This window comes from Delphinus delphis, chromosome 16 (assembly GCF_949987515.2).
Source record: "Delphinus delphis chromosome 16, mDelDel1.2, whole genome shotgun sequence".
NCBI lineage: Eukaryota > Metazoa > Chordata > Mammalia > Artiodactyla > Delphinidae > Delphinus > Delphinus delphis.
Window position 1 is genome coordinate 15,978,955 of NC_082698.1, and position 25,885 is coordinate 16,004,839.

General features: G+C 47.6%; 1 protein-coding gene across 1 annotated transcript in view; it reads right to left on the reverse strand.

Moving 5' to 3' along the window:
* Positions 1 to 22,064, reverse strand: part of VWA2 (von Willebrand factor A domain containing 2) — a 61,334-nt gene extending 39,270 nt beyond the window's left edge. Inside the window, 4 exon segments of the mRNA XM_060034367.1 lie at positions 1,551 to 1,660; positions 7,727 to 7,860; positions 9,180 to 9,254; positions 21,773 to 22,064. Coding sequence (XP_059890350.1) covers positions 1,551 to 1,660; positions 7,727 to 7,860; positions 9,180 to 9,254; positions 21,773 to 21,995 — 542 coding nt within the window. The 5' untranslated portion in view covers positions 21,996 to 22,064.
* Between the last annotated feature and the right edge of the window lie 3,821 nt (positions 22,065 to 25,885).

The window sequence follows — 25,885 nt, forward strand, 5'->3', positions numbered from 1 at the left end:
TAAATGAGAAAAGAATCTAAGAAAGAATAGATATATGTATAACTGAATCACTTTTCTGTACACCTGAAACTAACACAACATTGTAAATCAACTATGGTCCAATATAAAATAAAAATTTTAAGAAAAGTCACTGGGGGTCTCTGGGACCTGTAGGACACCCAGAGTTCCTGCTGTGTCCAGTGTGGGGATTCTGGCTTATTGAGAGCACTGGGGACCTACAGAGGCCCGAGGCCTATGAAAGGACCTCAGAGCCTTTGCAAGCGGAGGTGACGGCTGTACATGGCTGGGACCATGGACTTGAGTGGAACTTCAGATCCGTTAGGGCAAGAGGCAGCAGGGGGCAAAGAAGATCCAGAGATCAGAGTGGCAGGTGACAAATAAAGGCATTCCTCTGTGAGGGCTTATGAAGAACACTGTGTGTATATACATGTATATACATGCATGTGTATAACACACATTTATATCCATGTAGCTGTAGATGTGTATGTTATAAGACACATATATAAAATATTTATACATAGGGCTTCCCTGGTGGCGCAGTGGTTGAGAGTCTGCCTGCCGCTGCAGGGGACACGGGTTCGTGCCCCGGTCCGGGAGGATCCCACATGCCGTGGAGCGGCTGGGCCCGTGAGCCATGGCCGCTGAGCCTGCGCGTCCGGAGCCTTGCTCCGCAACGGGAGAGGCCACAACAGTGAGAGGCTCGTGTATCACAAAAAAAAAAAAATTATACATAAAATATATGTATACACATATATGTACGTGCATACACACACATCAGCTGACTTGTGAGTAAAATTATGACTCATTACATATATATATATATTTATAGGATGTATATGTGTATGAGCACACAAACAGAAATGCATCATTTTTTTTTTTTTTTTTTTTTTTTTTTGCGGTACGCGGGCCTCTCACTGTTGTGGCCTCTCCCGCTGTGGAGCACAGGCTCCGGACGCGCAGGCTCAGCGGCCATGGCTCACGGGCCCAGCCGCTCCGCGGCATGTGGGATCTTCCCGGACCGGGGCATGAACCCGTGTCCCCTGTATCGGCAGGCGGACTCTCAACCACTGCGCCACCAGGGAAGCCCGAAATGCATCATTTTTAAAGTGCTCTCAGTAACAGAGGACCACTTACTCTTTTTAGATCACAGAAATGAGGCTCCAAGAAGCATGGTGAATTCTCCTGGCTGTGTGGTCACCAGGGACAGAACTGGGAGAAGGAGCCAGGGTTCTTCCTACCACCTCATGCTCTTAACCTGTCTCCATCTTCACTAGCCCTTTCTCCCAGCTGACAGCCACACACAGTAACAGCAAATCTTTTTTTTTTTTAACTTGCATTTAAGTTTCCACCTGGGACATTATTATGTAATAAGGGGCAGCTTTGAGAAGGGAATTCTTTTCACCCGCTGCACTCGGCTGGGCTTTCGGAAGGCGGGCCACAGCCTCTCTCTCTGTGAGGTCAAGAGCAGGCCCAACCCTTCAAGGGACGATTCCGAGAGCAGCTAGCTTCATCCTAAGCACGGCAGCATCTGATCATCTGATCGTACTTACTTGAAAACCATCCTCTTGATTCTTGCCTTCACTTCCTGTTGGGTTGAAAACGCATCCATGGGGAATTCCAGACGAGGGGAGGAACTGAACTGGATGGCTCCCACCTTGACCTGCAGTGGGAGACAGAGGGCCCTGGGGCCCGAGAGCAGGGTCAAGACACAAACATCCCTAAGAGGAAAGAAGGGACGAGAAAGGTTAACGACCCTGCCTCCGGCCCACTCACAAATACCAGTGCTGGTATTTCTCTCATGTCCTTAAAAGAAGGTTCCAGGGGCTTCCCTGGTGGCGCAGTGGTTGAGAGTCCACCTGCCGATGCAGGGGATGCGGGTTCGTGCCCCGGTCCGGGAAGATCCCACATGCCGCGGAGCGGCTGGGTCTGTGAGCCATGGCCACTGAGCCTGCGCGTCCGGAGCCTGTGCTCTGCAACGGAAGAGGCCACAAAAGTGAGAGGCCCGCGTACCACAAAAAAAAAAAAAAGGTTCCAAAGACTGAGAGGACAATCTGGAAGGAGACGGTCACATCTGCCCGTGCTCCACAATGACCACCACCAATTCGACCCCCATTCCGACAGCTCTCTTGGCGGAGCTGTGAGCTTTAGGGTCTCTGCTCACACTTACTGCCTCCCAGGCAGAAGCACTGTTTTAAGCCTTCTCAACTCTTTATTACATTTAACCCACAGAGGTGCTATTCCTACCCACATTACTGCTGGAGAAACTAAAACAAAGAGGATACAGGACTGGCCCAGGGCTAGTAAGATAGGAGCGCAGCCTTTGGACTTGGTGCCTGTGATCTTCACTAAGCCTGTTATGCCGATCACCTTCTCAGCCAGCACACGACTTCAGCTAAACCCCCAACCAGGGGTGTCACAGAAGCTATCCGCAGCCTCCACACACCCATCCTTGGTTGGGGGGCCCGCCCTTCCAGGCCTCCTCCTGCCAAGCTAGGGAAAGGCCAGATCTCCAGGCCACAGTCAGACTGGGGGGCAAGCAGCTCCCTAATCGGAGACGAGCGCTATTGGAGCTGAAGTAGCGGAGGTTGTGAGAGCCACTGGCGAGTCCTGATTTCGCATCCTCATTCAGAAGGCCATGGGAGAAAATCCAATGCCTTACAAAACTGGAGAAGGGAAACTGAGTAAAGTCATTCCCTGGATCCTTAAGATTAGTGTGTGTCAAGCAGAGAAGGGTTTAGACATTTAAGCTTCCTCTTGAGGGCCTAACCCCTGCACCTAGTCACTGGCTCTCTAAACTCCCGGAGAAACTACATTCTCAGTTACTATTCTCACAATTAACCCCGATTCTGGCCAAGATTGTAAATGGGCCAAGTGATTCATATTTAAACAACGACGCTGATTTTTTTCCTGCTCTGTGAGTTCCTTCACTGCTGATCGCTTAACAGGCCTGGCGCTTGGGAGCCGATCAAAGCACTTGGCCACAGCAGGCCAGCTGCATCTGCTTCCAGGGAGCACAGCCCATTGGACCTTCCTCCCACAGGAAGTTCTGAGGAGGAGCTGTTGGGAATCTTAAATAGGAAGAAATTTAAGTCTTGGGTGGGCATGTGAGGGAGAGGGATACCGGAAAGCAGAGTAGTAGAGAACCTCAGGAAGGAGTTTCTGAAAAGCGACCCGTTTAAAATCTCCCTTGAATTTAGCATGTGATAAAGGGAGCATCTCAAACCACTGGGAAAAGATGGTACAGTCAGTAAGTGATACTGGGACAACTGGATAGCCATCTGCAAAAGAATAAAGGATAAATTGCAAATGGATTCAAGATTTAAATGTCAAAAATGTAACCATAAAAGTTCTAGAAAACTTGGGAGAATTCCTTCGTAACTTCAAAGTAGAAAAGACTTGCAATCCAGCAGTCGTAAAGGAAAACTGATAAATCTGACTCCGTGAAGAAAACTTCTACAGGGCAAAACATACCATAACACAACCAAAAAATGAAGACAAAATGAAGTTATCTGCAACTCACGTCAGAGACAAAGGGTTAGTCTCCCCAATATATAGAGAGTGTCTAGGAATTGGTATGTGTAAAGTCCAACAATCCAACAGGAAAATGGGCCAAGGCTACGAACAGGGATCACAGAACAGGAAATACAGAACGGCTCTTTAATAAGAAAAGATGCTTGATCGTGTTGCACTGAGACGCAGCAAAAAGCCAGATACAATGTTTGCAGGGGGAAACCAGTAGTCTCAAACACTGCTATAAGAACATAAATGTTACGGCAGCCACAGAGAGCAATTTGTCAATATTTATTGGAAATTACTAATGCATGGGGCTATCGGGAATTTATCCTACAGCTATATACTTCTACATGTGTGAAATGACATATTTACAAGCTCACAATATATTTGTAATAGTGGATGTCCATCAATAAGGGTTGGTTAACTAAACCTTGGTAAATCCTTACGATGGAACATTAATCAGCTATAAAAAATGATATAGTGTATATGCCTATATTAAGACCTAATTACCTATCTACCTAGATATGGAAAGACTTCCAAGATAATGTGAAGAGAAAAAGGCAAGGGATAAAACTGTGTGTATAGCATGCTACCCTTTGTGTTAAAAGGGCAAAAATTAGAATATATATTCATATTGCTTATATTTGCATGAAGCGATTCTGTAAGGATGCTCAAGACAGCAGGGGGACGGGGCTGGGCAAATAGAAAATGTGTGACCGGGAGGGATATTTTTCATTGAACGTCTTTTTTTTGGAACCATGTGAATGAATGAATTAGTTTAAAAACTCCCTTGAGACCAACAGCTGGGTGTATTTATTTAAATTAAACAGGAAGGAGCCAACTTCAAAACAAAACAAGATGGAAACAGCTGGAGTCAGTAGTCAAGGCATTTAATTTAATTGGTGGTTTGGGAGCAAAATAGTTACCTTTTATCTTCGGTTTACTGTACGCTCAGAAGCAAGCCCGCCCAGATTTCTCACCACACTGTAATCACTCTGCTGCGATCATTATATTAGAGCCAGGAAGTGAACTTCTCAGCTTAAGGGTTGAGAGGAAGACTTTTTAAACACCTTAAATCCACCTCAAAACAGAGCCTCCATAAAAAGCCTTAATTTATAGCTACTTAAAAATTTCTTCCTGGAAAGTAAAATTAGGTGCAAATCAAATCTCTTGTACATGGAGATAAGACGATGACACCAAAATGCAGCAGCAAACACACAAAACCTGAAGCCACAAGTCAGACTGAAGCATCTGAAATCACCCTAATGCAAAAACCCTTCGCCAGCAATTCCATCGAGTCTGAGCAGCTTGGAGGTGGAGGTTCTCGTTTGCTCGTGAAATAGACACCCAACTCCTTTGCTCAACAGGTCTTGCTGTGAGAAAGTTTTCTCAGGACAAGCCAAATACAGTTCCCTCAACACCCAGACTATGTCCTCTTAATAAAAGAGAGCCGCTAGGCACCCTCTTTCCCATGAAAATGATAATCAGGTTCCCTCACATGGAAAAGTCCAGGCCTCTCAATGTTCTGTCTCCTTGCTGTGGGCACTGTCTGCTTTGCCAATATCTAACCTAAAAAATGCCACATTCTAGACGTGGTTTGGCAACATTGAGATTAAATTCCCTGAAATCTGGGGACCTGTGTGTTGAGACAGTTGCTCCCAACAGCATCACCCATCAAGTTTTTCTGTCATAGTTTTCTTACCCTCTCTTTGAGGATGCTGAATTCCATCAGCACCCACCACTTCCGCATACACAGATACACATACACACACCACCATGTTGCCTGCTGTCCACGTGCTACGTGGTTGCGACAGCAGAATGTGAAGTCCTGGGCTGAGAGTCAAGAGCACCAGTTCTTCCAAGCTTAGCTCTCTTCTAAGATTGCTGTGTGACCCTAGGCAGTCACTTAGCCTCTCTGAGCCTGTTTCTTCAGTTGTAAAACATTCTCTAATAATCCATACAACTCTTCCCTTCCAACCTGCCATCCGCTGGGGTCTCCAGGCCACCCATTTCAGGACATATTATATCCATGCCAAGGTCAACAGTGTTTGATCTTTATGGCTCTTCCTCCATGAAAAAATTAGTGAAACTTCATAGAGAATCACTTCCTTTCAAAATCAGGGCCCTGTGTGTAGGAGGGTAGAGATTCAGCTGCCCTTGGCCCTGACCCTCTGAGGGTCTGTGATGGGTTGACTTCACGGTTGGAACCTCCAGGCTGTTCATGCCTCGATGGAATGATGTCAGCTATAACCATGCAAGACAGCCTGAGGTCCAGGGTAATGTGCTCACTCTCCACAAATGACATGTCATTCTGGAGAAAATCTGGCCCTCATTAAAAGCCATTATTTTGCTCCTAAATCCTAGAAGTTTTTCTAGGATTAACCCAGGAATGCCATCTTGGAAAACCACTTTCTTCCCCGACCTGTATGTGACTAGCCCCTAATTCAAGTAATTATAGCTTTCCAGACCAAAATGCCCTCCTTAAATTTACTTGATTTTTGAGTCAGTTCACGTGGTTCAAAATCCATAAAGTATAAAGACGTCTATACCGATGGGCCTCCCTCTGGACTTGTGCTCCATCTGCTCAGTTCCCACCCTCTCCCTCAATGGGAAACCGCTGCTCTTAGCCTCTTACAAATCCCTCCAGAGCTTCTTCATGCACATACAGACGAATACAAACATAGACTCTTTTCATCTCCATTTTTCATAAAAGGTAACACATTATACATACCATTTGCACCTTTTTTTTTTTTTTTTTTGCGGTACCCGGGCCTCTCACTGTTGTGGCCTCCCCCGTTGGGGAGCACAGGCTCCGGACCTGTAGGCTCAGCGGCCATGGCTCACGGGCCCAGCCGCTCTGCGGCATGTGGGATCGTCCCGGACCGGGGCACGAACCCATGTCCCCTGCATCGGCAGGCGGACTCCCAACCACTGCGCCACCAGGGAAACCCTGCACCTTATTTTTACACTCAATTTGTTTTGGTGTCTTTCCACATCAGCGATTTTCCTCACTTACTTTCTAAAGCTGCCCTGTGTTTCATTATATGAAGACACCATAATAGATTTACCTGTCCCCTGTGAGCAGGCCTTTGGGTTGCCTGAAATCTTTCACAATTACAAACAACACTGCAATGAATAACTTCATATGTGCATTATTTTGCACCTGTGGGAGTATCTGTAGAATAAAATACTGAGTCAAAGGGTCCCAGCCTTTGTAATTTTGATAGACACTGTTATTACAGATTCCTCTATAGAGAGGTTGCACATTCCCACCAGCAGTGCATGAGAACACCGCTTTCCTACAGACTTGCCAATGGAGCATGACACCAAACTTTGGATTTTTGCTAATCTAGTTAAGTGAAAAATGGTATATCGGTCAGAGATTTGCTATTACATTGAGTGAGGTTGGGCATCTTTTCCTATGTCAAAGGGCCATCTACGTTTCATTTTCTGGGAACTATCTGTGTTCACTGCCTGTTTTTCTGTTGAGTTGTTCCAAAATGCCCCTTTAGCAACAAGAGCCACAGCTAGCGCACTGCTGACATTTAACACTTGCTATTTGAAACAAGGAAGAACAAGAAATGAAGATACTGGCTGGATTGATTAGGCAGGAGCTGTTCCTTTCAAGTGAACAGAGAGGGCAGGAGCTGTGTTTCATATTACGACTCTAGTCTTCAGAGGCAGTTATAGTTTTTGTCTGCCAGCATGCTTTCTTTTTCCCACTGTTCTGCAAACACCACCTCTCTTTCTAGTGGGAAATCCAAGTGTTCATCCCCACTGCAAGAATGAAGATAAGCACATGACTCAGGTTTGGCCAGACAAGCTCTTCCCTTTGACTTCTGTGATTGGTCAAGGGATTGTCATGTGACCTATGCCTGTCCAATCAGAGCCCTCCCTGGGACTGCTGCCAGCTCTACAGGGTAAGAAGTCTACTTTCTTTTTCCTGGGGTGACTACCTTGAGGGACAATGTAGGGCAACTTTGCTATGTAAGGAAAACCTGCCTGGGAAGGAAGCCAACAGAGGGAAGCAAAATGGAGAGGAGGAGAAGAGAGGGATCGAGTCCCCGGATCCCACTGTGCCTAGAACCAGGATTCACCTCCTTAGTCTTCCTGGTTCCACAAGCCAGTAAGTGACCTCTTCTGCTTAAGACAGAATTTCTGTCACTTGCAGCCAAAGACGCCCTCATACAAAGACAACGAGACTTGCACTCACCCTCCTGGGGTTGATGTCCAGAGCATCACAGACCGTGATGGCAAAGTGCTTGGACCTTTCAAAGCTCCCTTTCCCAATGCTGTGAGAGCCATCGATCAGAAACAGGACGTCCGCCACAGCCGAGCACCACATCCCTAGGGGAGAGGGGGACAGAATGGGTGACAATCAGCTTCCCTACAGTCTGGTCCCCAAAAGATCTTACTCCCAAAGCAGAGTGGAGGGGAAAGCAACCTTGTGGTGGGTCAAGCTCCTCTAAGCCCAATGGGGGAAATAACACTGGAGAAATTCTGGGCCAGAGGCAGCCCTCCTCTGCAGCAGGGAGCACCCACCTACCATGAGCACAACTCATGAAAGTCTGTATAATAATGGAAGAGTCTAATTCAACAACACTAACTGAGCCGTATGAGAGGAGGGGCTACTGGGCCAGTGAGGGATACCCAAGAGCCTTGGTTCCCGCCCTCAGGGGTCACAATCTTGTCTGGGACACAGCCAGGCACCCTGGTTCATATGACTGCATTACCCAAGAGTCTACGTAATGATAACCAGCACTGACTGCATCTTTCCTATATGCCGGGTGCTGCTTTACACACTTTATATGTACTAATTTATTTAATTCTCATAACCACCTTGAGATATACTATTTCTTTATTTTTCAACAGGTATATTGAGATAATATTCACATACCATACCAGTCACCCATTTAAAGTATACACTTCAATGGTTTTTAGTATATTCACAGATGTATTTATCACCATCACAATCAATTTTAGAACATTTTCCATCTCCTCAAAAGGAAACCCTGTACTCTTTAGCTATCAGCTCTCTAGCCCCCTACCCCCACCCCTAAACAGATTTACAATCTGCATTCCCATTGGAGAGATAAGGAGAGCAGGGCACAGGGAAATTCAGGAATTTCCTAAGGCCAAAGTACCAGAAAGTGGTGGAGCCGGGAATCAAACTGTCCACAGGTGTGGCTGCAGAGTCCACACCCTATCACCTCACCAGGAAGATGCAAGAGAGCAGAAGTCAGAGAAGCACCAGTGAGAAGGCACCACCTGGTAGCAGCGTGCAAGGGGGATTTCACCAGAGAGGGAGGGAAGGGACTGCAGGGTCCCTAGGAGTGGGCGGGTGTGGCTTGAGCATGTGGAGGGGATGACGAGCAGGGAGGAAGAGAAGGAATATGGCAGCAGACAAGGCTGGTTGCGTAGATGGTGGTCACACAACAGAAGACCTTGAAGCACGGGCCAAGAAATTCGGCAACAGGGATCTTCCTAGGGTTTTTAACCAGGAGAGGAACTTGGTCAGGCCCCTGTTTGGGGAAAATAACTCTGGCCACAGCATGAAAGAAGACAGGAGTGGGGCAGAAACTGTCCGGAGTAACATGGCTTCTCTTGAGTCCATCACACAGAGGCTGAAGTAGGTGTTTGGAGGGTTAAGTAAAACGTGGGCTTACTTTTGCTGGCGACTGAAATCTTCCCAATGGTCTGCTTGCTCACGTGGACTTCCTGAAGAGGGAGGGATGGGGGCACTAGGAGAGAAAACACCAGAAGCAGTCATTACAAGGCAGAGAGGGGAGGAGTCTTAGTCTCCACGTTATATGACCAGAACAAACGGGTCACAAGAGAGAAAACAGGAATGTGAGAGTTTAATGATATTGTATCTTAAAAATTACCAGATGGATAACATAAATAATTCCCTCCGCCCCCACCAATTGCCCCACTTCTATCAGGTATCTTTGCATTTAAATTTGGGTATTTTGAAGAGAAAAATTTAAAAGATATATGGGGGGATATAGAGAGCCTGTGATTCTGATGAGGTTCGTCCCTGGGTAGGCGTGATAACTGAGTGCCCCTCTGGGGTGTAGCAACTTGCCATAAACATTAACCTTGGATATGAACAGACAATTCATAGAACAAAGAGAATTCATAGAAAAGCACAAGGAAAATTTTCAAACAGGTGACAAAACACTTTAACTCAAACAGTGGGATACCCTTTTAAATGTGAAACTTAGATGATCAAGTTTTAAATTTAAATGTAACTGGGGAAAGATTAAATCAGGAAAAGCTTTTCCAGTGGTGACACTGTAAATTGGTACAACCCTTTTGGAAAACAATTTAGCCAAATGAATTAAGAGTCATCAAAGCGCTTAGGCTCCATAGTATCGCACCTGGGAATTGGTCCAACGGAAAAACAACTTTAGAGAAGGGAAAATGTGCACCAAGACACTCCCTTCAATGTGACTTGTTTCAGAGGAATGATGGCGATAACAAATCTCCAAAGAGATAGAACTCTCAGTAAACACTGATACATTCATTCAGTGCAATTAATATGAACAAGCGCTAAAAAGTTTTGGGGTAGAAAGTTTGTGGATACATTTTTTTTCTTCTATGTGATACCCAGTAAAATTGTAATAATGGCATATGAGCAGCCAACAACAATTTTCAAAATAAACTTTGAGGGCAGGTAACATGCCAGGTGCTGAACAGCAAGCCAACCCCGATGAAAGTTCTGAAGATGGGCTTCCCTGGTGGCGCAGTGGTTGAGAGTCCGCCTGCCGATGCAGGGGACACGGGTTCGTGCCCCAGTCCAGGAGGATCCCACATGCCGCGGAGCGGCTGGGCCCGTGAGCCATGGCCGCTGAGCCTGCGCGTCCGGAGCCTGTGCTCCGCAACAAGAGAGGCCACAGCAGTGAGAGGCCCGCGTACCGCAAAAAAAAAAGAAAAAGAAAGAAAGTTCTGAAGACAGTGAGGTGCCACTTGGAGGGATTATTTGAAAAGCCAACTGTGCATGGTCACTGTCAGAAGAAGCAGACATGTAGATGCTTATAAACGTCCATGTCCGCTGGATAAGCACAGTGGGCACAAAGTGAGGGTGGGCAAAGCCCAGGAGCCGGACAGGCCAGGAATGGGGCAGACGAAGGAATGTGAGATGGGGTGGGGGGGACTGCCGAGGAAAGAGGTGAAGGAGAGCGAGCCAGGCGGGGGTGGGTGTGGGGTAGCAATCACACAACACGGGGAAGCTGGGCTCAGGGGGATTTGCCCCTGCCAGGAAGGTGACCAGGAGGAGGACACCAAAAACTGATGTCAGGTTCTGGGGGGCATGCTTCTCGTTGGCAGCACCCCCTGGAGTTCATTAGGCCAGGGGTCCCCAACCCCCGGGCCATGGACCAGTACTGGTCCATGACCGGTTAGGAACCGGACTGCACAGCGGGAGGTGAGCGGCAGGCAGGCAAGTGAGCGAAGCTTCATCTGTATTTAGAGCCGTTCCCCATTGCTCGCATCACCGCCTGAGCTCCGCCTCCTGTCAGCATTATGGTGAGTTGTATAATTATTTCATTATATATTACAATGTAATAATAACAGAAATAAAGTGCATAATACATGTAATGCTCTTGAATCACCCCGAAACCATCCCCCTTCATGTGGGTCCGTGGAAAAACTGTCTTCCACAAAACCAGTCTCTGGTGCCAAAAAGGTTGGGGACCACTGCTTTAAGCAACTACCCCCTTGGCTGGTCCCAGCTCCACCTTCTGTGGCTCCTCTACATTCACTAGTCCCTGAAAAACAAACTAAACCAGTGTCTACTTCTCCCCCGACTATATCTGAGTTCCTGCTCACCTGATATGCCCTCCCCCTAATCTCTACTCGAGTAGAAGATGGTTCTAGGCCAAAATGCTGAACCAGCCATTAGCTCCACAGTCAAAAGCTGTCAGACAAGTAAGTAGATGTCATGAAGTCCAAGAGAGTCCGCCACTGCCATTTTGCCACCAGAGGGAGAAACAAGACATAAACTACAACACAGACGGTAGACTGAATTAAAGAAAAAAAATCCTCCACTTCCATAAAACACACGGCAGATGCTGGGACAGAAGCAGAGGCAACACTTACCCCCAAACTCCAAAAACAAAAGATCACAAAAGTCACTCAGTAATTCAGCAAATTGGTCCTCCAGAAAATGGAGGCTTTCTGCGTCAGTGCACTCGACATCATCAAGATCTTGTCAACCTGGTGGGGGGGGGTCCTGCTGCAGCCCATCCCGTGATGCGGTGCAGCTCCCATGAGCCCTGCACCCCCGGAAGTTCTCCGAGGGCAGGAACACTTCCACCTGTCCTCCACAGAGCCCAGCCCAGCTCTCTGCACACAGTTTGGCCAAATGAATTAAGAACTATAAAAATGCTCACATCCTTTGACCCTGTGTCAAAGCCAGTAGGCACTAAGCTTTCCTGAATGAGCCCATGAATTACTGGCAAAGGGTCCAGGAGCTAAGGAATCCATCTTACCAGCAAATTCTCCAGCAGGAGACAGACCAGCCATCGCCCCGGATAGGAGGGAGGAGGCGCTCCGTGACCAGAGGCCGCTCACTACAGATGTGACTCAGCTAATGTAACTCTGCACCATGTGCCCAGCTGTCCTGGTGGGTGCCAGGCTTCAGGTGTGGCGTCCTTCAGGGGAGCAAGTACCGGGGTGATGTCCCCACTGCGCCCCTGTGAAACTACCTCAGGACTCTGCAGAAGTCCCCCTTGGAACAGGGAGCTGATGAATGTGTGACTGTTGCTTCCTCTCCCAACCAAGTCAGCCCACACCTCTGAGGACCACCTACCTGGGGAGGGCGGGGGCAATGGGTGGTGCTAAGAAGCTGGACGGGGAGGGGGTGGAGTGGGTGGCGGGTTTTCATCTCAGCCCTGCTACTGATAGCTGTGCAGCCCCAGGCAAATCACAGAACCTCTCTGGGCCTCCCCTGCCTCCCCTGTACAACCTAGGGGTGGTCAGATCAAGTGCCCTGTAAACTGGACAGGCTACAGACGGTGAAGTTCCACGATGAGCTAGAACAGAACCTTTACTGTGCCTGGGCCCCCAGGGACTGTATTCGGTCCCTGTCCCCAAACACATCTCATCTCTCCCCAATTCCTTGGCCATGAAGCTACTGTGTCACATTCAGCACCTACATGGCTTCAGGAGAGGGGATAGGCAGGCTGGGCAAGCACACCCTTCTTCCAGCCTCCCTTATCTCCCTGAGGCTCCGGAGAACAGGCAGGTGGTGACAGCAGCCAACGAGCAGAGAGTATACCCCTACTCACAGAAACACAGAGCAGGGAAGAACTGGAAGAGAGCCTCAGAGACCGCAAGAGGACCCTGGGCTAGCCTCAGCCAGCCACCCAGCCCACTGGTTCTTACTTGTTGGGCGACAATCCACAAAACACACTATTCCTTTCTACCATCTCATATTTCAGAGGGGCTAGAACTTGGGAGGGCCAAAGTGGGAAGTAAACAGAAAACTGATTTGCTCCATTATTCACAGACTCTGGCAAGGTGCCCTGTGTCCAGAGTTAAGAGACCCGGGGCCCTGCTCAGCCTCGGCCCCGACCAGCCATGTGACCCTGGGGAAAGCCCCTCCCTCTTAGCAGCTCCACTTCTTCACAAGGAGTTAGATTCTGATAACCTGAAGATTTGATTTCAAAGTCTTCATTTTCTGAAACCGAGCAAGGTCTCCCAGCCCGCACTTTCTAAATTACTTTAAAACAGTAACATGGCGGAGGAAGCAACAAAAGTATTTTTGTAAAGTTTTTTTGTTGCCTAATGCTTATAGTATGGGTAAAATTCAGTTCCATGGAGCCTGATTACTTATCGATTTTTGAGGGAGATATTAAGGATGGGAAGTGAGAGCTTTTCTTGAGAAACCATAGACCGTAACTTTGCTTCCATAAGGGCACATATCTGAGGTTTACTTCTAATTTTAGCTGTGAGGCCTGGAAATGCAATATTATCATTTCAATCACAAAGATATGATGCACAATTCAGACAGACTTATATCTTGCTAAGTATACATGTAGCGTAAGAACTGAAAGGGATCATATAGATGAAATTTAGACTTTTTCCCCCCAACATAATTCAGCAGGGAAAAAAATCTAAAAATATCTTAACAATAGGTTCTATATTTTGTCCTTTGGGATGCAATACATTCAAGATCTCACCCTACAGTTTTTCTGCATTAAACATAAATCACAGCAAGATCTTTTTTGATCCACCTCCTAAAGTAATGAAAATAAAAACAAAAATAAACAAATGGGATCTAATTAAACTTAAAAGCTTTTGCACAGCAAAGGAAACCATAAAGAAAACAAAAAGACAACCCTCAGGATGGGAGAAAATATTTGCCAACAAAGCAACTGACAAGGGATTAATCTCCAAAATGTACAAACAGCCCATGTAGCTCAATCTCAAAAAAACAAACAACCCAATCAAAAAATGGGCAGAAGATCTAAATAGACATTTCTCCAAAGAAGACATATAGATGGCCAAAAAGCACAAGATGCTCAACATCACTAATTATTAGAGAAATTCAAATCAAAACTACAATGAGGTATCACCTCACATGGGTCAGAATGGCCATCATCAAAAAATCTAGAAACAATAAATGCTGGAGAGGATGTGGAGAAAAGGGAACCCTCTTGACTGTTGATGGGAATGTAAATTGATACAGCCACTATGGAGAACAGTATGGAGGTTCCTTAAAAAACTAAAAATAGAACTACCATATGACCCACCAATCCCACTCCTGGGAATATACCCGGAGAAAACCATGGTTCAAAAGTATACATGCACCCCAACGTTCACTGCAGCACTATTTACAATAGCCAGGACATGGAAGCAACCTAAATGTCCATCAACAGAGGAATGGATAAAGAAGATGTGGCACATATATACAATGGAATATTACTCAGCCATAAAAAAAGGACAAAGTAATGCTATTTGCAGCAACATGGATGGATCTAGAGACTGTCATACTGAGTGAAATCAGACACAGGAAGACAAATATATGATATCACTTATACGTGCAATCTAAAAAAAAGGGTACAAATGAACTTATTTACAAAACAGAAGTAGAGCCACAAATATAGAAAACAAACTTATGGTCACCAGGGGAGAAGTGAGGAAGGAGGGATCAATTGGGAGATTGGGACTGACATGTACACACTACTATATATAAAATAGATAACTAATAAGAACCTGGTGTATAGCACAAGGAACTCTACTCAATACTATGTAATGGCCTATATGGGAAAAGAATCTAAAAAAAAGTGGATGTATGTATAACTAATTCACTTTGCTGTACACCTGAAACTAACACAACACTGTAAATCCACCATACTAGGAGGAGCCAGGCAATGCACATGTTTCTTTCCACTAAACAAATAACACAGATGCTCAATCCGGAGCTAATTCCAAAGAGAAAATCCTAAGCAGAGATGTGGAAAGGGAAACACTGCAGGATTCCAGGAGAATCCCAGGCTACAGAGACGAGGGCAGAGAGAGAAGCGGTCAGTCTCTGCGGGGGCACAGAAGCGTGCAGCGTACAGCGGGGAAACTCACTTCAACCTGACGCTCCAGAAATCCCTTTAACATCCTCAGTAAGGGCCACTCTCCTGCATCTAAGAACGTGGAGAGCAAGGCGGAAGCCCCACGTCTTCATTTATGGATCCTGGCCCTTCGGATTCCCCACCTCCACTAGGGACGCCAGTTCTCCAAAACACCTGGCGGGAGTCTCCTGGTCATCTTCGGTGACTCAGCCGTGTGGCTTTTGCCTCACTCGTTTTGTCTCACTCGTCTGCTGCACCCCATCCACCTCTGCCTGGGCACTGAAAACACACCTGCCAGCTGCAGGAACACAGCAGAACTCCACTCTGAATTCAGAGGATCTGCCGACCAGTCTGAGAGCCTTGAAAATCAAAGTCACCCAGGAAATGTGTATTCTTGTGAACTGCAGAAGAGTTAAAAATGACCCGACTCGTGTTCATGAAGGTGCTACTGCCAGACCTCACTGGAATTGCAGGAAATATGAATAACCAGTGGTGGTCGGTGCGCTTTCCTGGCCCGTGCTTACCCCCTGCGCCTGCATCCCTACCCGCAGGTGGCGCGCTCTGGTGTCAAAAGTAAAGAGGAGACTCAGTGAATGAATGTACACACGCCAGCGATGATCGGAAGGCGTCACTGATGCTTAGAAGGGAAGGGGTCCTGGGTGATCACACAGCTCAAGTCTCTGGCTCCTAATCCAATAGGCTTTCCTCTAACCATGCTACTCCTGGAGCCGAAGTCAGCTCAGAGTCCTAGAGCCACAGCCCTGAACTCCATCCACACTGAGCTGGCACACCGTAAGTCACCCCCGGACAGGCAGGAGCCATGCCCACCCCACGGTGGTAGAGTCTGCATCCTGGATCCAGGGGCCCTACTTCTCATCTGATGCTGTGCGACCCTGAGAGGGGCCTACAGTTCCTCACCTGCAAAATGAAGAGGTTGGACCAGATGCTACCAAGGTGTCTTCTGGTTTAAAAAAAAAAAATCCCCTTTTGATCTCCCCTCCATCGTGGACCTACAATGTTCGGACCTTACTCCCCTGTCTATTCAGCTTGCTGGATTTCAAAACATTTCTGAAGCAAACCAAATCGAATATCCTAACCAGCTGAGGGTCTCTGTGCTTCAAATAACTCAGAGGCTTCACATCCTCACCTAATCTAAGTGAAAACTGGACACGCAATACTGCAAGCGGGAGGAAGGCAGGAGCTTCCCAGACACAATCAAAGGGAGAAAGGTAGACCGAGAGGATACCGGCTGGTGGAGGGGCTGTCATGCCTCCTGCCCCGCTCATGCCAGCAAGACAGACTTTCCTTTTCCCCAAGGACATGTTTTCTTTCCTCTTACTTCAGACAACAGCCACAGGACAAGTCCCCACCTGGGGTCTGGAAGCCAGGCAGGGGCGAGGCCTGGAGACAAGGGCCAGTGCAGAGCAAAGGGAAAGGGCTTCTCCACGCCGTCTAGTCCCGAGGTTCAGGATGATTTTCTGGGATCACAGCTTCTGACCTTGGGCACGCGCGGGACTCTGAGGCTCAGGCCTGTTAATTTTTTTTTACAAAACTAGGATTCTAGCAGCCTCCGCAGGCTGCCGTGAGGACAAGGTAAAAGAGAGTGCAGAAGGTTCCCGACGCAGAGCAAGGCGTTCAGTGAACACGGGCCCCTCCCTCTGCTAGGTGACAGACCTAAGCAGATCCATCGTGCTCTATCACGCGCCTCTGCTTGCCCAGATGAGTGTTTTGCCAGAGCCTCCTAAGGTTCTGCTCATTAAAACAGAATCTGTGTTGGCAATCTGGAGATCAATGTAAGCAGTCAAACGCCTCCTCGTAAGTGCTTGGCTGAGATGGCGCTGACGCTGGGACCTCAGCAGCACCTCCCTCCCCTGTCCTCCCACACCCACTGCAATCCCCACTGCCACACAGCCCACACCGAGCCTGCCTGCTGGTATATCTGTCCTGCCTGCCAGATGGCAAACGGCTCAGGGACTAGGGATTGTGTCTCAGTCTCTGCTGGAGCCCCAGCAAGCTTCACGTGCCTGCCACAGAGCAGGCGAGACACATGCTTACCGGAACTCAGCACGGCAGGTCGGCTGGAAGGATACTTCCTGATGAATCTTTGTATTCTTTTTTATACCAAGATAAATGAAACTGTTATTTCAATGCTGGTGCAGGGTTAATAGCACTCTTTACTATCTATTCCCACCCAATCATCTCAAAAATTCAGTTCATTCCCCCCAATTCACATAGCAAAACTTTCTTGCAATACTAATTCAACATTCTAAACGCAACCCTACATCTGAAAATTTTTTAAAGGATGAATTCCACAGTAAAAACCAACAGCTGCTCCCACCTAGTGAGCGCTTAACTCACTAAAGCGCCCAGTACCAGGCTCCATACTTCTGTATCTTCTCTCTCCTAATTCTCCCAGCCAGCTCGTGACAGCGTGTTACTCCCATTTTACAGATGAGAAAACTGAGACATGGAGAAGTGAAGTGTTTCGCCCCAGGTTAGACAGCTAGTAAGTGCATCGGACTCCTTTCTGGCCTCCCGGTGATCTGTTCCTTCTGTCACCTTCCTGGTTCTGGGGGACCAGGATAGAGGAACAGAAGCATAATTTAAAATCTGCCACCCTGAATCCCACCCATTGGCAGTCTTCCATGAGCTAATACCTGCCAGCAACTCCCGTACTCGAGCACAAAACTTGAGAAGATTTCCAGAACTCTATGCATTCTTGTACAAAGCAGTTGGGAGTGGTCTGCAACCCAGGGGCAGAAACAAATCCTTCGTTCCCAGGTACGCGTTGTCAAGCCTCTTCCATTACGAATCACCTGCCTCATCACATTTGTTCCTTTCTGTTCCATCACTCATGCTAATCCCACACATTATTCCTAGCTTCTGGGGTTCTCACGCTTGGACTTAGACACCCCCCCACCCTGTCTTCTTATCTGATTCTTATTTTCCAATCCTGATTCCATGCAGCACCCGGGACAGCGGGTGAGTGAGGGGTGCTGCTGGACGCTGCAAAACATCACACTCTGTGCTGCCCCAGGAATACGTTTCCCATGAGACAGGAAGAAAGGAAGGCCAAACAAGGCTACTTTTGAAAAAGAAGGGCCAGACTGAGCAATAGTTAAAGGCAGTTTTGCAGGACAATGCCCACCTTCTCCTCTATGATTGGAAATGAAATGAGGGCAGGGTGAAAAAGGAGAGCACTCCACCTCCTTACAAAATGCAATTCCAACCCCGAATATTAGATTAGCCCTTGGCAGCCTCCTCTCCATCAGTAGGATGGAAATCTGAACCCTTTACAAAAACAGTCCACACCTGAACAGAAAGGCTTTAAAATCGGAGGCAAAAGTCTCCAGCCTGGAAGCCCGTGGTCTTCCCCTGTAACAAACATCTTCCTTGTTCATTTGGCAAAATACTTGGCTCAGACCCAGAAAGTCAAGGGAAGTGGATGACACATTTCTAGTCTGGTAAGGCAAGAAGAGCATTTTAAAAGTTGCTCTGGACACGCCATGCTCCCTCTAACAAAATCACAATTTTCAGAACCTAACAGTCTGGCAACCAGAAATCATCCCCAAGGGTCAAACAATGTGCCCTCTGGATCTCTGGATAATTGGGGAGAATAGGCAGATTGGGCATAAATCACAGGTTTCCCACATTCACTGTACCTGCTAAGGGACATTTTTAGCCAAAAGAGATTCTGATATTTGTTTTGGTAGTATTTGAAAATCCTTTATTGAAACTGTACAGGACCCAAATTCACTGCCATGGGACTCTGGAAAGACACACACAGGACTGGAAGTCCAGGGATGAAATTCCAGACTAGTTCTGCTTCTAACCAGACGGGTGACTCTGCAAACAACTCCTCACACACCCCCACCCCTGTCCACCTCAGTTCATTCATCTGTTTCATAAACTGACAGTGTTGTAAAGATCCAGTGGAACAGTGTGTGAAAGTCCCCCTAAGGGTAAAAGACTTTCTAAACATATGATGTTAAAAGATTATCACTGCATTTAGTATATTAACTTCATTTAACTGCTCATACCCTATAGGGTAGACATGATCATTTCCACTTTTATACTTATGGAAATGGTCTTGGAGAAGTTGGGGCCCAAGGTCAAAGAGCTGGTAAATCACAAGTTTGGTGTCAGGCCCAGGTCTTCTGATGCTGGCAGCCCGGACATGCCGAGAAGCGCGCCGTACACAGTTGGCGTGCAAAGAGCACCAGTCTGACATGAGGAGACCTGAGCGCTGACCTCTTAGGTAAATTCCTTCACTTTAGTCACTCAGTTTTCTTCTTTCAAAAATGGGGGTGACATTACCCGTCCTATTTACCTGGAAAGGTTGTTGCCAGCATCACATGAGACTACAGTGCAAAAGTCCTCTGGCAAGTGCAAAGGTGACTAACGGAGATCAGGGAAATCCAGTTAAGAGAAGGGACCCAGGATCAGGAAAGGAAGTGAGGGATGGAGGGTCATAATCACATTCAGGGAAACCCAGCAGGTAGTTTTCTGGGTGGAAGAGGAAGAGTAAGCAGGCTGGAGCTGTTTAGAAGATAAAAGGATGAACTAAGAGAAGGGCCTTCAAGTGTATTCAGCTGTCCCAGGTTGCTGGCTTGGGGAGACGCTGAAGCAGGGGTGTTGCACGGGATAGACCCTCCCTTGTGCAGGGTTCCCAAGAGACCTCCAATAGCTTTGTAGATGATGGGAGGGATGTGTCTTTTTTTTTTTTTAATATCCTTGTGGGATAAAATTAAAAATGAGCAATTCTGTTACAGTCCTTTCAATTAAAAGTTTTCTTTTTTTTTTTTTTTTTACTGATCTGTGAAGTACCAAAGTGTGAAGACCAGTCTTCCAAAACACCTTATAGTGGTGCTGACCCTTCCATTGATATAATTATAGGAAATTTAAATTATTCAGTAAGAACTAGTAAGCATCTGCCCTGTGCCCAGCACCCTCCCAGGTGGTGGGAATGCAGTGAATATGCTCTATAAGATGCGCACCTGGTGGGCACATTCTTAACAAAAGGCTTTTACATTTTCACCAGTAGTTTATCCTCAATGTCATCACTTGCCAATTAGTGACTGTGATGCTCAAGAAGCTCATTAAAAACCCAAGAGTCAGGGTTCCTGGGAAGCTCTCCCATTCTCCCTCGGGCAGTCTTCCACCCTTTCTGGGTCTCAGTCTCCTCATCTGTAAAAACACGGGCATCTGACTATAATTCATTCCAAGAACTCGAGCCTAGCGAGGGGGCGGGGAAAGAGCTACACTAAGCTCTGGACCATAGACCAAAAACCAGATTTAAAGAAAAAAATGTCAGACTTCCCTGGTGGCACAGGGGTTGCAGGGGACACGGGTTCGAGCCCTGGTCTGGGAAGATCCCACATGCCTTGGAGCAACTAAGCCCGTGCGCCACAACTACTGAAACCTGTGCACCTAGAGCCCGTGAACCACAACTACTGAAGCCCATGCGCCTAGAGCCCACGCTCTGCAACAAGAGAAGCCACCGCAGTGAGAAGCCTGTGCACCGCAACAAAGACCTAAAGCGGCCAATAAATAAATAATAAAATTTAAAAAAAAAATTGTTAAAAAAAAATAAAGAAAAACGCCATTGATGGTTTTCAAAGACGCAGGTATGATGAGCGAAGGAATCTCCATGACCCTCCGGGATTTGCCTGGGGACCTTGGCTGGGAAATTCTTATACCTCAAGAGGTGGCTCTGAGCTGGATTTCTACAAAGCAGAGGAAGGGCTACATGTCCCAATGCAAGGGACTATCTAGTCGAGCTTTGTGCCCCATCAGCCACAGGAGGAGAAGGGCTGCAGGCTACCGAAAGCCAGCAGCATTTACAAATGAACTTCCACGGCCTTTGCCAAGTACAGCCAAACCTCTCTTGGTTTTCTGTTTCCTTCTCTTTTCTGACTCTTCTCTCAATAACTGCACATTTCTTAATATAATGTCACACTGGAAGCAGAACAGACCTTCAATTTTTAGACCTCAATTTATAAAACACTCAGAGGTTCTCGGGGTTTTGTTTTTAAATTAATGGACCACATAATTTGAAAACTGTACAGGTTCTAATCATTCAGTTCCAAGACACCAAACACACTGCATAGCGTCACCATGGAAAGGTCCCTCTCAGCGGGAAAGCCACTGATTCCACAATGAAAGGGCAGCAAGGTGCCCTCCTCCCTTCTCTTCCGCCTGGGTGTCCATCCTGTTTTTAAACCCATGCCCCCTGGCGAGTTTCTAAGGTGCAATTCTGAGACCCTCCCCTTTCCCATCCCAGAAGGTGGCCAAGAGCCGGACCTGAATTGGAGAAGTGCAGGAAGCAAGGCTGGTCCAGCTGGCCAGAGTGGGGTTGGGCCGGGGAGGGGGTCCCAGCAGGTGAAATCACCATGGAGGATAAATCCCTTGGACTTCCCACAGGCCAAGGGCGAGTCTCTCAGGGCAGCGGGCCCCTCTCAGGCTCTGCTTGCAGAGACCTCGCTGGGGCCACTGGGCTGCTTGATAAAACCAAGCGGGCACCTGCATCTGTTCTGTAAAATGGAGCGCGGGGGAGGCTTGGGCTTGTCCCCAAAGCCTTTATTCGAAAGGCGAGGCACGTCAGGGGGCTCCACGACCGCGCCAAGCCTGTCGGGTGTATTATAAGGTTCCCTCCTCCACCCACATTCACCGAGCCCCCATCCCCTTACCTGCGGTCCGCGCCCCTCCGCTCGGTGCTCCGCTGCCGGGGACCCATGAGAGGGGCCGTTCCCGGGCCCGCCGCGCGCTGCCTCCCAAGAACCCCGCCGGCTCGCCCGGGGCCGACAGCAGGGAGCCCGGAGGAGGCGCGCGCCAGGTGCGCTTTGCCCGGAACGCCGACTTCCCGGAGAGACGACCGGGCCCCACGACCGCACTCAGGTGGAGCGCAGACATTGCCGAACAAAACCCGCCGTCCCGACGCCGCGTTCGCGCGGGGCCAGTGGTCTCGGCACGCCGGGCTTGTTCGCCCGGGGGCCGGGCTTCTCCTCTCCTGCGAGCGCGAGGAAGGAAGCGGCGCCTCTCCGACGCAGCTAACCACGCCCCGGAACGCAGGCTCCTGCGGCGTGGAGACAACTCGGGGTGGGCTCTCGGCGAATCACGCTCGGGCCAGGGGCCGCTGCAGGCCCGGGGAGGGGCGCCCGGGTGGGAGTCATGTGGGACACCTGTGTTCCTCACGGAACAGAGGCGGCGAGGAGCGCGCGGCGGGACACGCTCGGGCCAGGGGCCGCTGCAGGCCCGGGGAGGGGCGCCCGGGTGGGAGTCATGTGGGACACCTGTGTTCCTCACGGAACAGAGGCGGCGAGCGCGGCGAGGAGCGCGCGGCGGGACACGCTCGGGCCAGGGGCCGCTGCAGGCCCGGGGAGGGGCGCCCGGGTGGGAGCCACGTGGAACACCTGTGCTCCTCACGGAGGAGAGGCGCGGAGTGCGGTGCCGGCTGAGCCCGCTCTCCCAAGGGCGGTGCATTGCGCTTATGGGAACACGGTCCGCAGCGCCTCTCGCGTTTTTAAACAACGCGTTGGCCAAGGCTGGCAAATAAACAAAGGTACTTACTTCTGCTCTGGTCTCCCAGCCTCGGAGCGGTGCAGCAGGGTGTCATCTCCCTTCGACTCTGCAGAATTTATTGCTTCGACCCTCACGAAAATGTTGACTTTGGCATCGTTTCTATTTGTAATGGCAATTACCCTTTGTTTACCTGTCTGTCCTGTTCTTGCAGTTGGGCGGTAGTAAGCGGGCCTTTTGGCCAGTATCCTCGTTTAAGTCTAGTAGGTGCCTTGATTTTTTAAAAAAATCAACCACCACAAAGCGAAAATAGCTCAATGCCTGGCACAATGCCTTGTGCGTAGTAAGCACTCAAAAAAAAAGCTATTATTGCATAATCTGTAGTTTTCATACATCAAAAAAAGTGTCATTGCATAACGTGTGCTCATTACCAAAAAAAATGGATAAGCAAAGCACACCTACCCCACCACCCAGAGATAGGCACTGTTAACATTATGGTGTTCCTTCTTCCAGCATCATTCTACTCATATTAAATTTTATTGTTAGCTCATTCCATGCATAGTGTATCATAACCAGCTTTTTTATGTCCCTTTTTGAACATCTTTCTGTGGCTTTTCTTCACTTCCACTGCATTTTATTTTTCAAGTCAGTCACAAAATAGTCCAATTTCGAGGAAAGGGGAAAAGATTCTGAGGGGGGAGTAACAAGATTCTGTAAGGTATGGTACCAGAACTTCTGCAGTGACTATTTTTGGAAACACACTATGCCACAATTCTAGCAGTTTTTGGTAGATTCCTTACTATTGTCTAGATAAACATTCATGTTATCTGCAAATGGAGATATTTTTTCATTAAAAAAATCTATTAAAAAAAATTTTTAACATCTTTATTGGAGTATAATTGCTTTACAATGGTGTGTTAGTTTCTGCTTCTTTCTGTGGCTTTTAGCCACTTTTAATGTTCTAGTGTACTTAACCAGTCCACTCTTTTAATTTTAATCATTAGATATTTGTGCTTTTGCCCAGTTACTCCCTTGGAGTGAACTGCAAGATGGTAAAGTTCTAGGCTATAGGCTATATATACAATTTAAGGCTTTTGATGTGTATTATTATCAAGTTGCCCTCCAGGAAGATTGACCTGTTTCCTTTCTTCCAAGCCCCTCCCCCATTTTTCTTATAAATGGCAATCTGATAGACTAATAACAATTCTGTTTTTACATCTTTCCTTTTCAAAAAATTCTAAAAATGTCACATTTCCCTCTGTGGTTCTCAGTTGGTTTCCAATCCTCCCAATATTGACAACTTCCAGTGAAAGTGGCCCATGGTAATGTCGATTGTTGCAAACTTCACTGAAGAGGGGAAAAAAAGAGGCCTCATTTTTTCACCTCGTTTCATTCCTCCCAATAATATTTACTGAGCACCCAAATGTAAAAACAGTCAACCAGAGCAGCATAAGTAATGCCTGAGCACCTGTGCAGGGGAACTTGTCTGCGGGTCTAAATGCTCAGTGGGGGAGGCATGGTCTCTGCCCCTAGATGGGCACTGTCCCATAGAAAGGCAGTGCACGCCACACAGGTGATTTCAAATGGTCTAGTAGCCATATTAAAGTGAAAAAGAGCAGGTGAACTTAATTTACTAACCCAGTCGATCCCAAATACTATCTCAACATGTAATCAGAGTGAGATATTTTAAGCTAAGTCTTTGAAATTCAGTTGTATTTACACTTACAGCACATCTGCTTTTGGACTAGCTGTATTTTAAGTGTTCAATAGCCGCAAGTGTCGAGTTGCCCATGCCGCTCTAGATAGAGCCGGGGTTTGAGAAGAGCAGACCAAGTCCTGGTCAAAGTGGGAACTTCACAGGTGGCAACCCTCTCCCCAACCTGTTCTGATTGGTTGTTGACAGTGAACCAGCACACCTTTGCCTAAGCAGGTTTACCTGAGAGAAGCTACATTTCAATTCTGGATGCTCCTGACAGTTTTACTTCTGTAGTTGGGGGCATTTCACATTTCCATTCCATGATTAAGAAGTAAAAAGGCTGAAACTATAAATACTGGTGGAGATATTGAAATGGAGTAGGACCCTATATGGTCCTTGCCCCCCCCCATCCCCATGTCCTCAGCCTGCCTTCTGTCTGTGAAAAAACCTTAGCCAAAGAATAAGTTTAATCAGAGAAGTGAGAAAATGCATAAACAGGAAGACAGTCCAACAAAATAATAATAGTTTAGTCATTACGCAAATCAAGGACCTCTAGATCCTTTTTCAAGGGCTATACATAATACTCTGAGCCACATCCTGCGAGCTGTCTTATACTGAAACCCCCGCCAGGTGGAAGAAGTGAACTAATGATGACAAGGCTGTAGTCACGACATAAGCTGCCACAATTCCGAGGGCTGGCCTCAAAGAAATGGGAACAAACCAACCCTGGAACTAAAGATTAACTGTACTTAAAAACAATCAAGATGAAGCTGATCAGACCACCGCATAACCAAATTCAAGATGACAGAGCTGACTGTGCTGTTTCTGCATGTAGCCCCCTCCCTCCGCCTATAAAAGCTCTTGCCCTCTGTCAGCTCTGGAGGGTTGGCCTTTGGACAGGCGTCCGCCCTCCCCCCAGGTTGCCAGCCTCCAAAATAAAGCAAACTTTCCTTTCCACCAACCTTGCTTCTTTATTGGCTTTAGAGTGGCAAGTAGATGGACCCCTTCTTTTGGTAACAGCATCAGTTGCTCCAAACTCCCTCACATCAAAAGTTAATCACCTGTGGCTTTCTTCCATGTATGCGTGGGCGGGGAAAGCAGGTGGCCCAGGCTATGCCTTGTGCTGAGTGGTTGACTAGCAGCGGTAGAGGATTTTAATACAGGGAGAAGCTGGGCAACTACTTTTGTCATCCATGGCAACCCCTCCCTTGTGAGATTTGTGGAAATTTTAAAAATAGGCACTATGAAGGACCTTCATCCCAAAGGGCTTGTGAGCCCCTTGCTTCCAAGGACTTGCCATATTCATCTTTGTGGCCCCAATGCCCTGTAACTCTACGTAGTAAGTGCCCTTTTAAAATGAGTTAATTCATGAATTGCCCTATACAGCGTGTCTCAGTTGTAAACACACAAGGTATAAAGACAACTTTGAATTCCACGAAGAGATAAAGGGGGACCTTGGCTCCCAGCAATGTGCAGAGGCAGACACCCAGCGTAGTGGAATGACCACCGCTTTGGAGATGAGGTGGTTTGGGGTTCCCCACCCAGCTCTCTTCCCTACTGGCTTTCTGACAAGAGATAAGATGCTTAA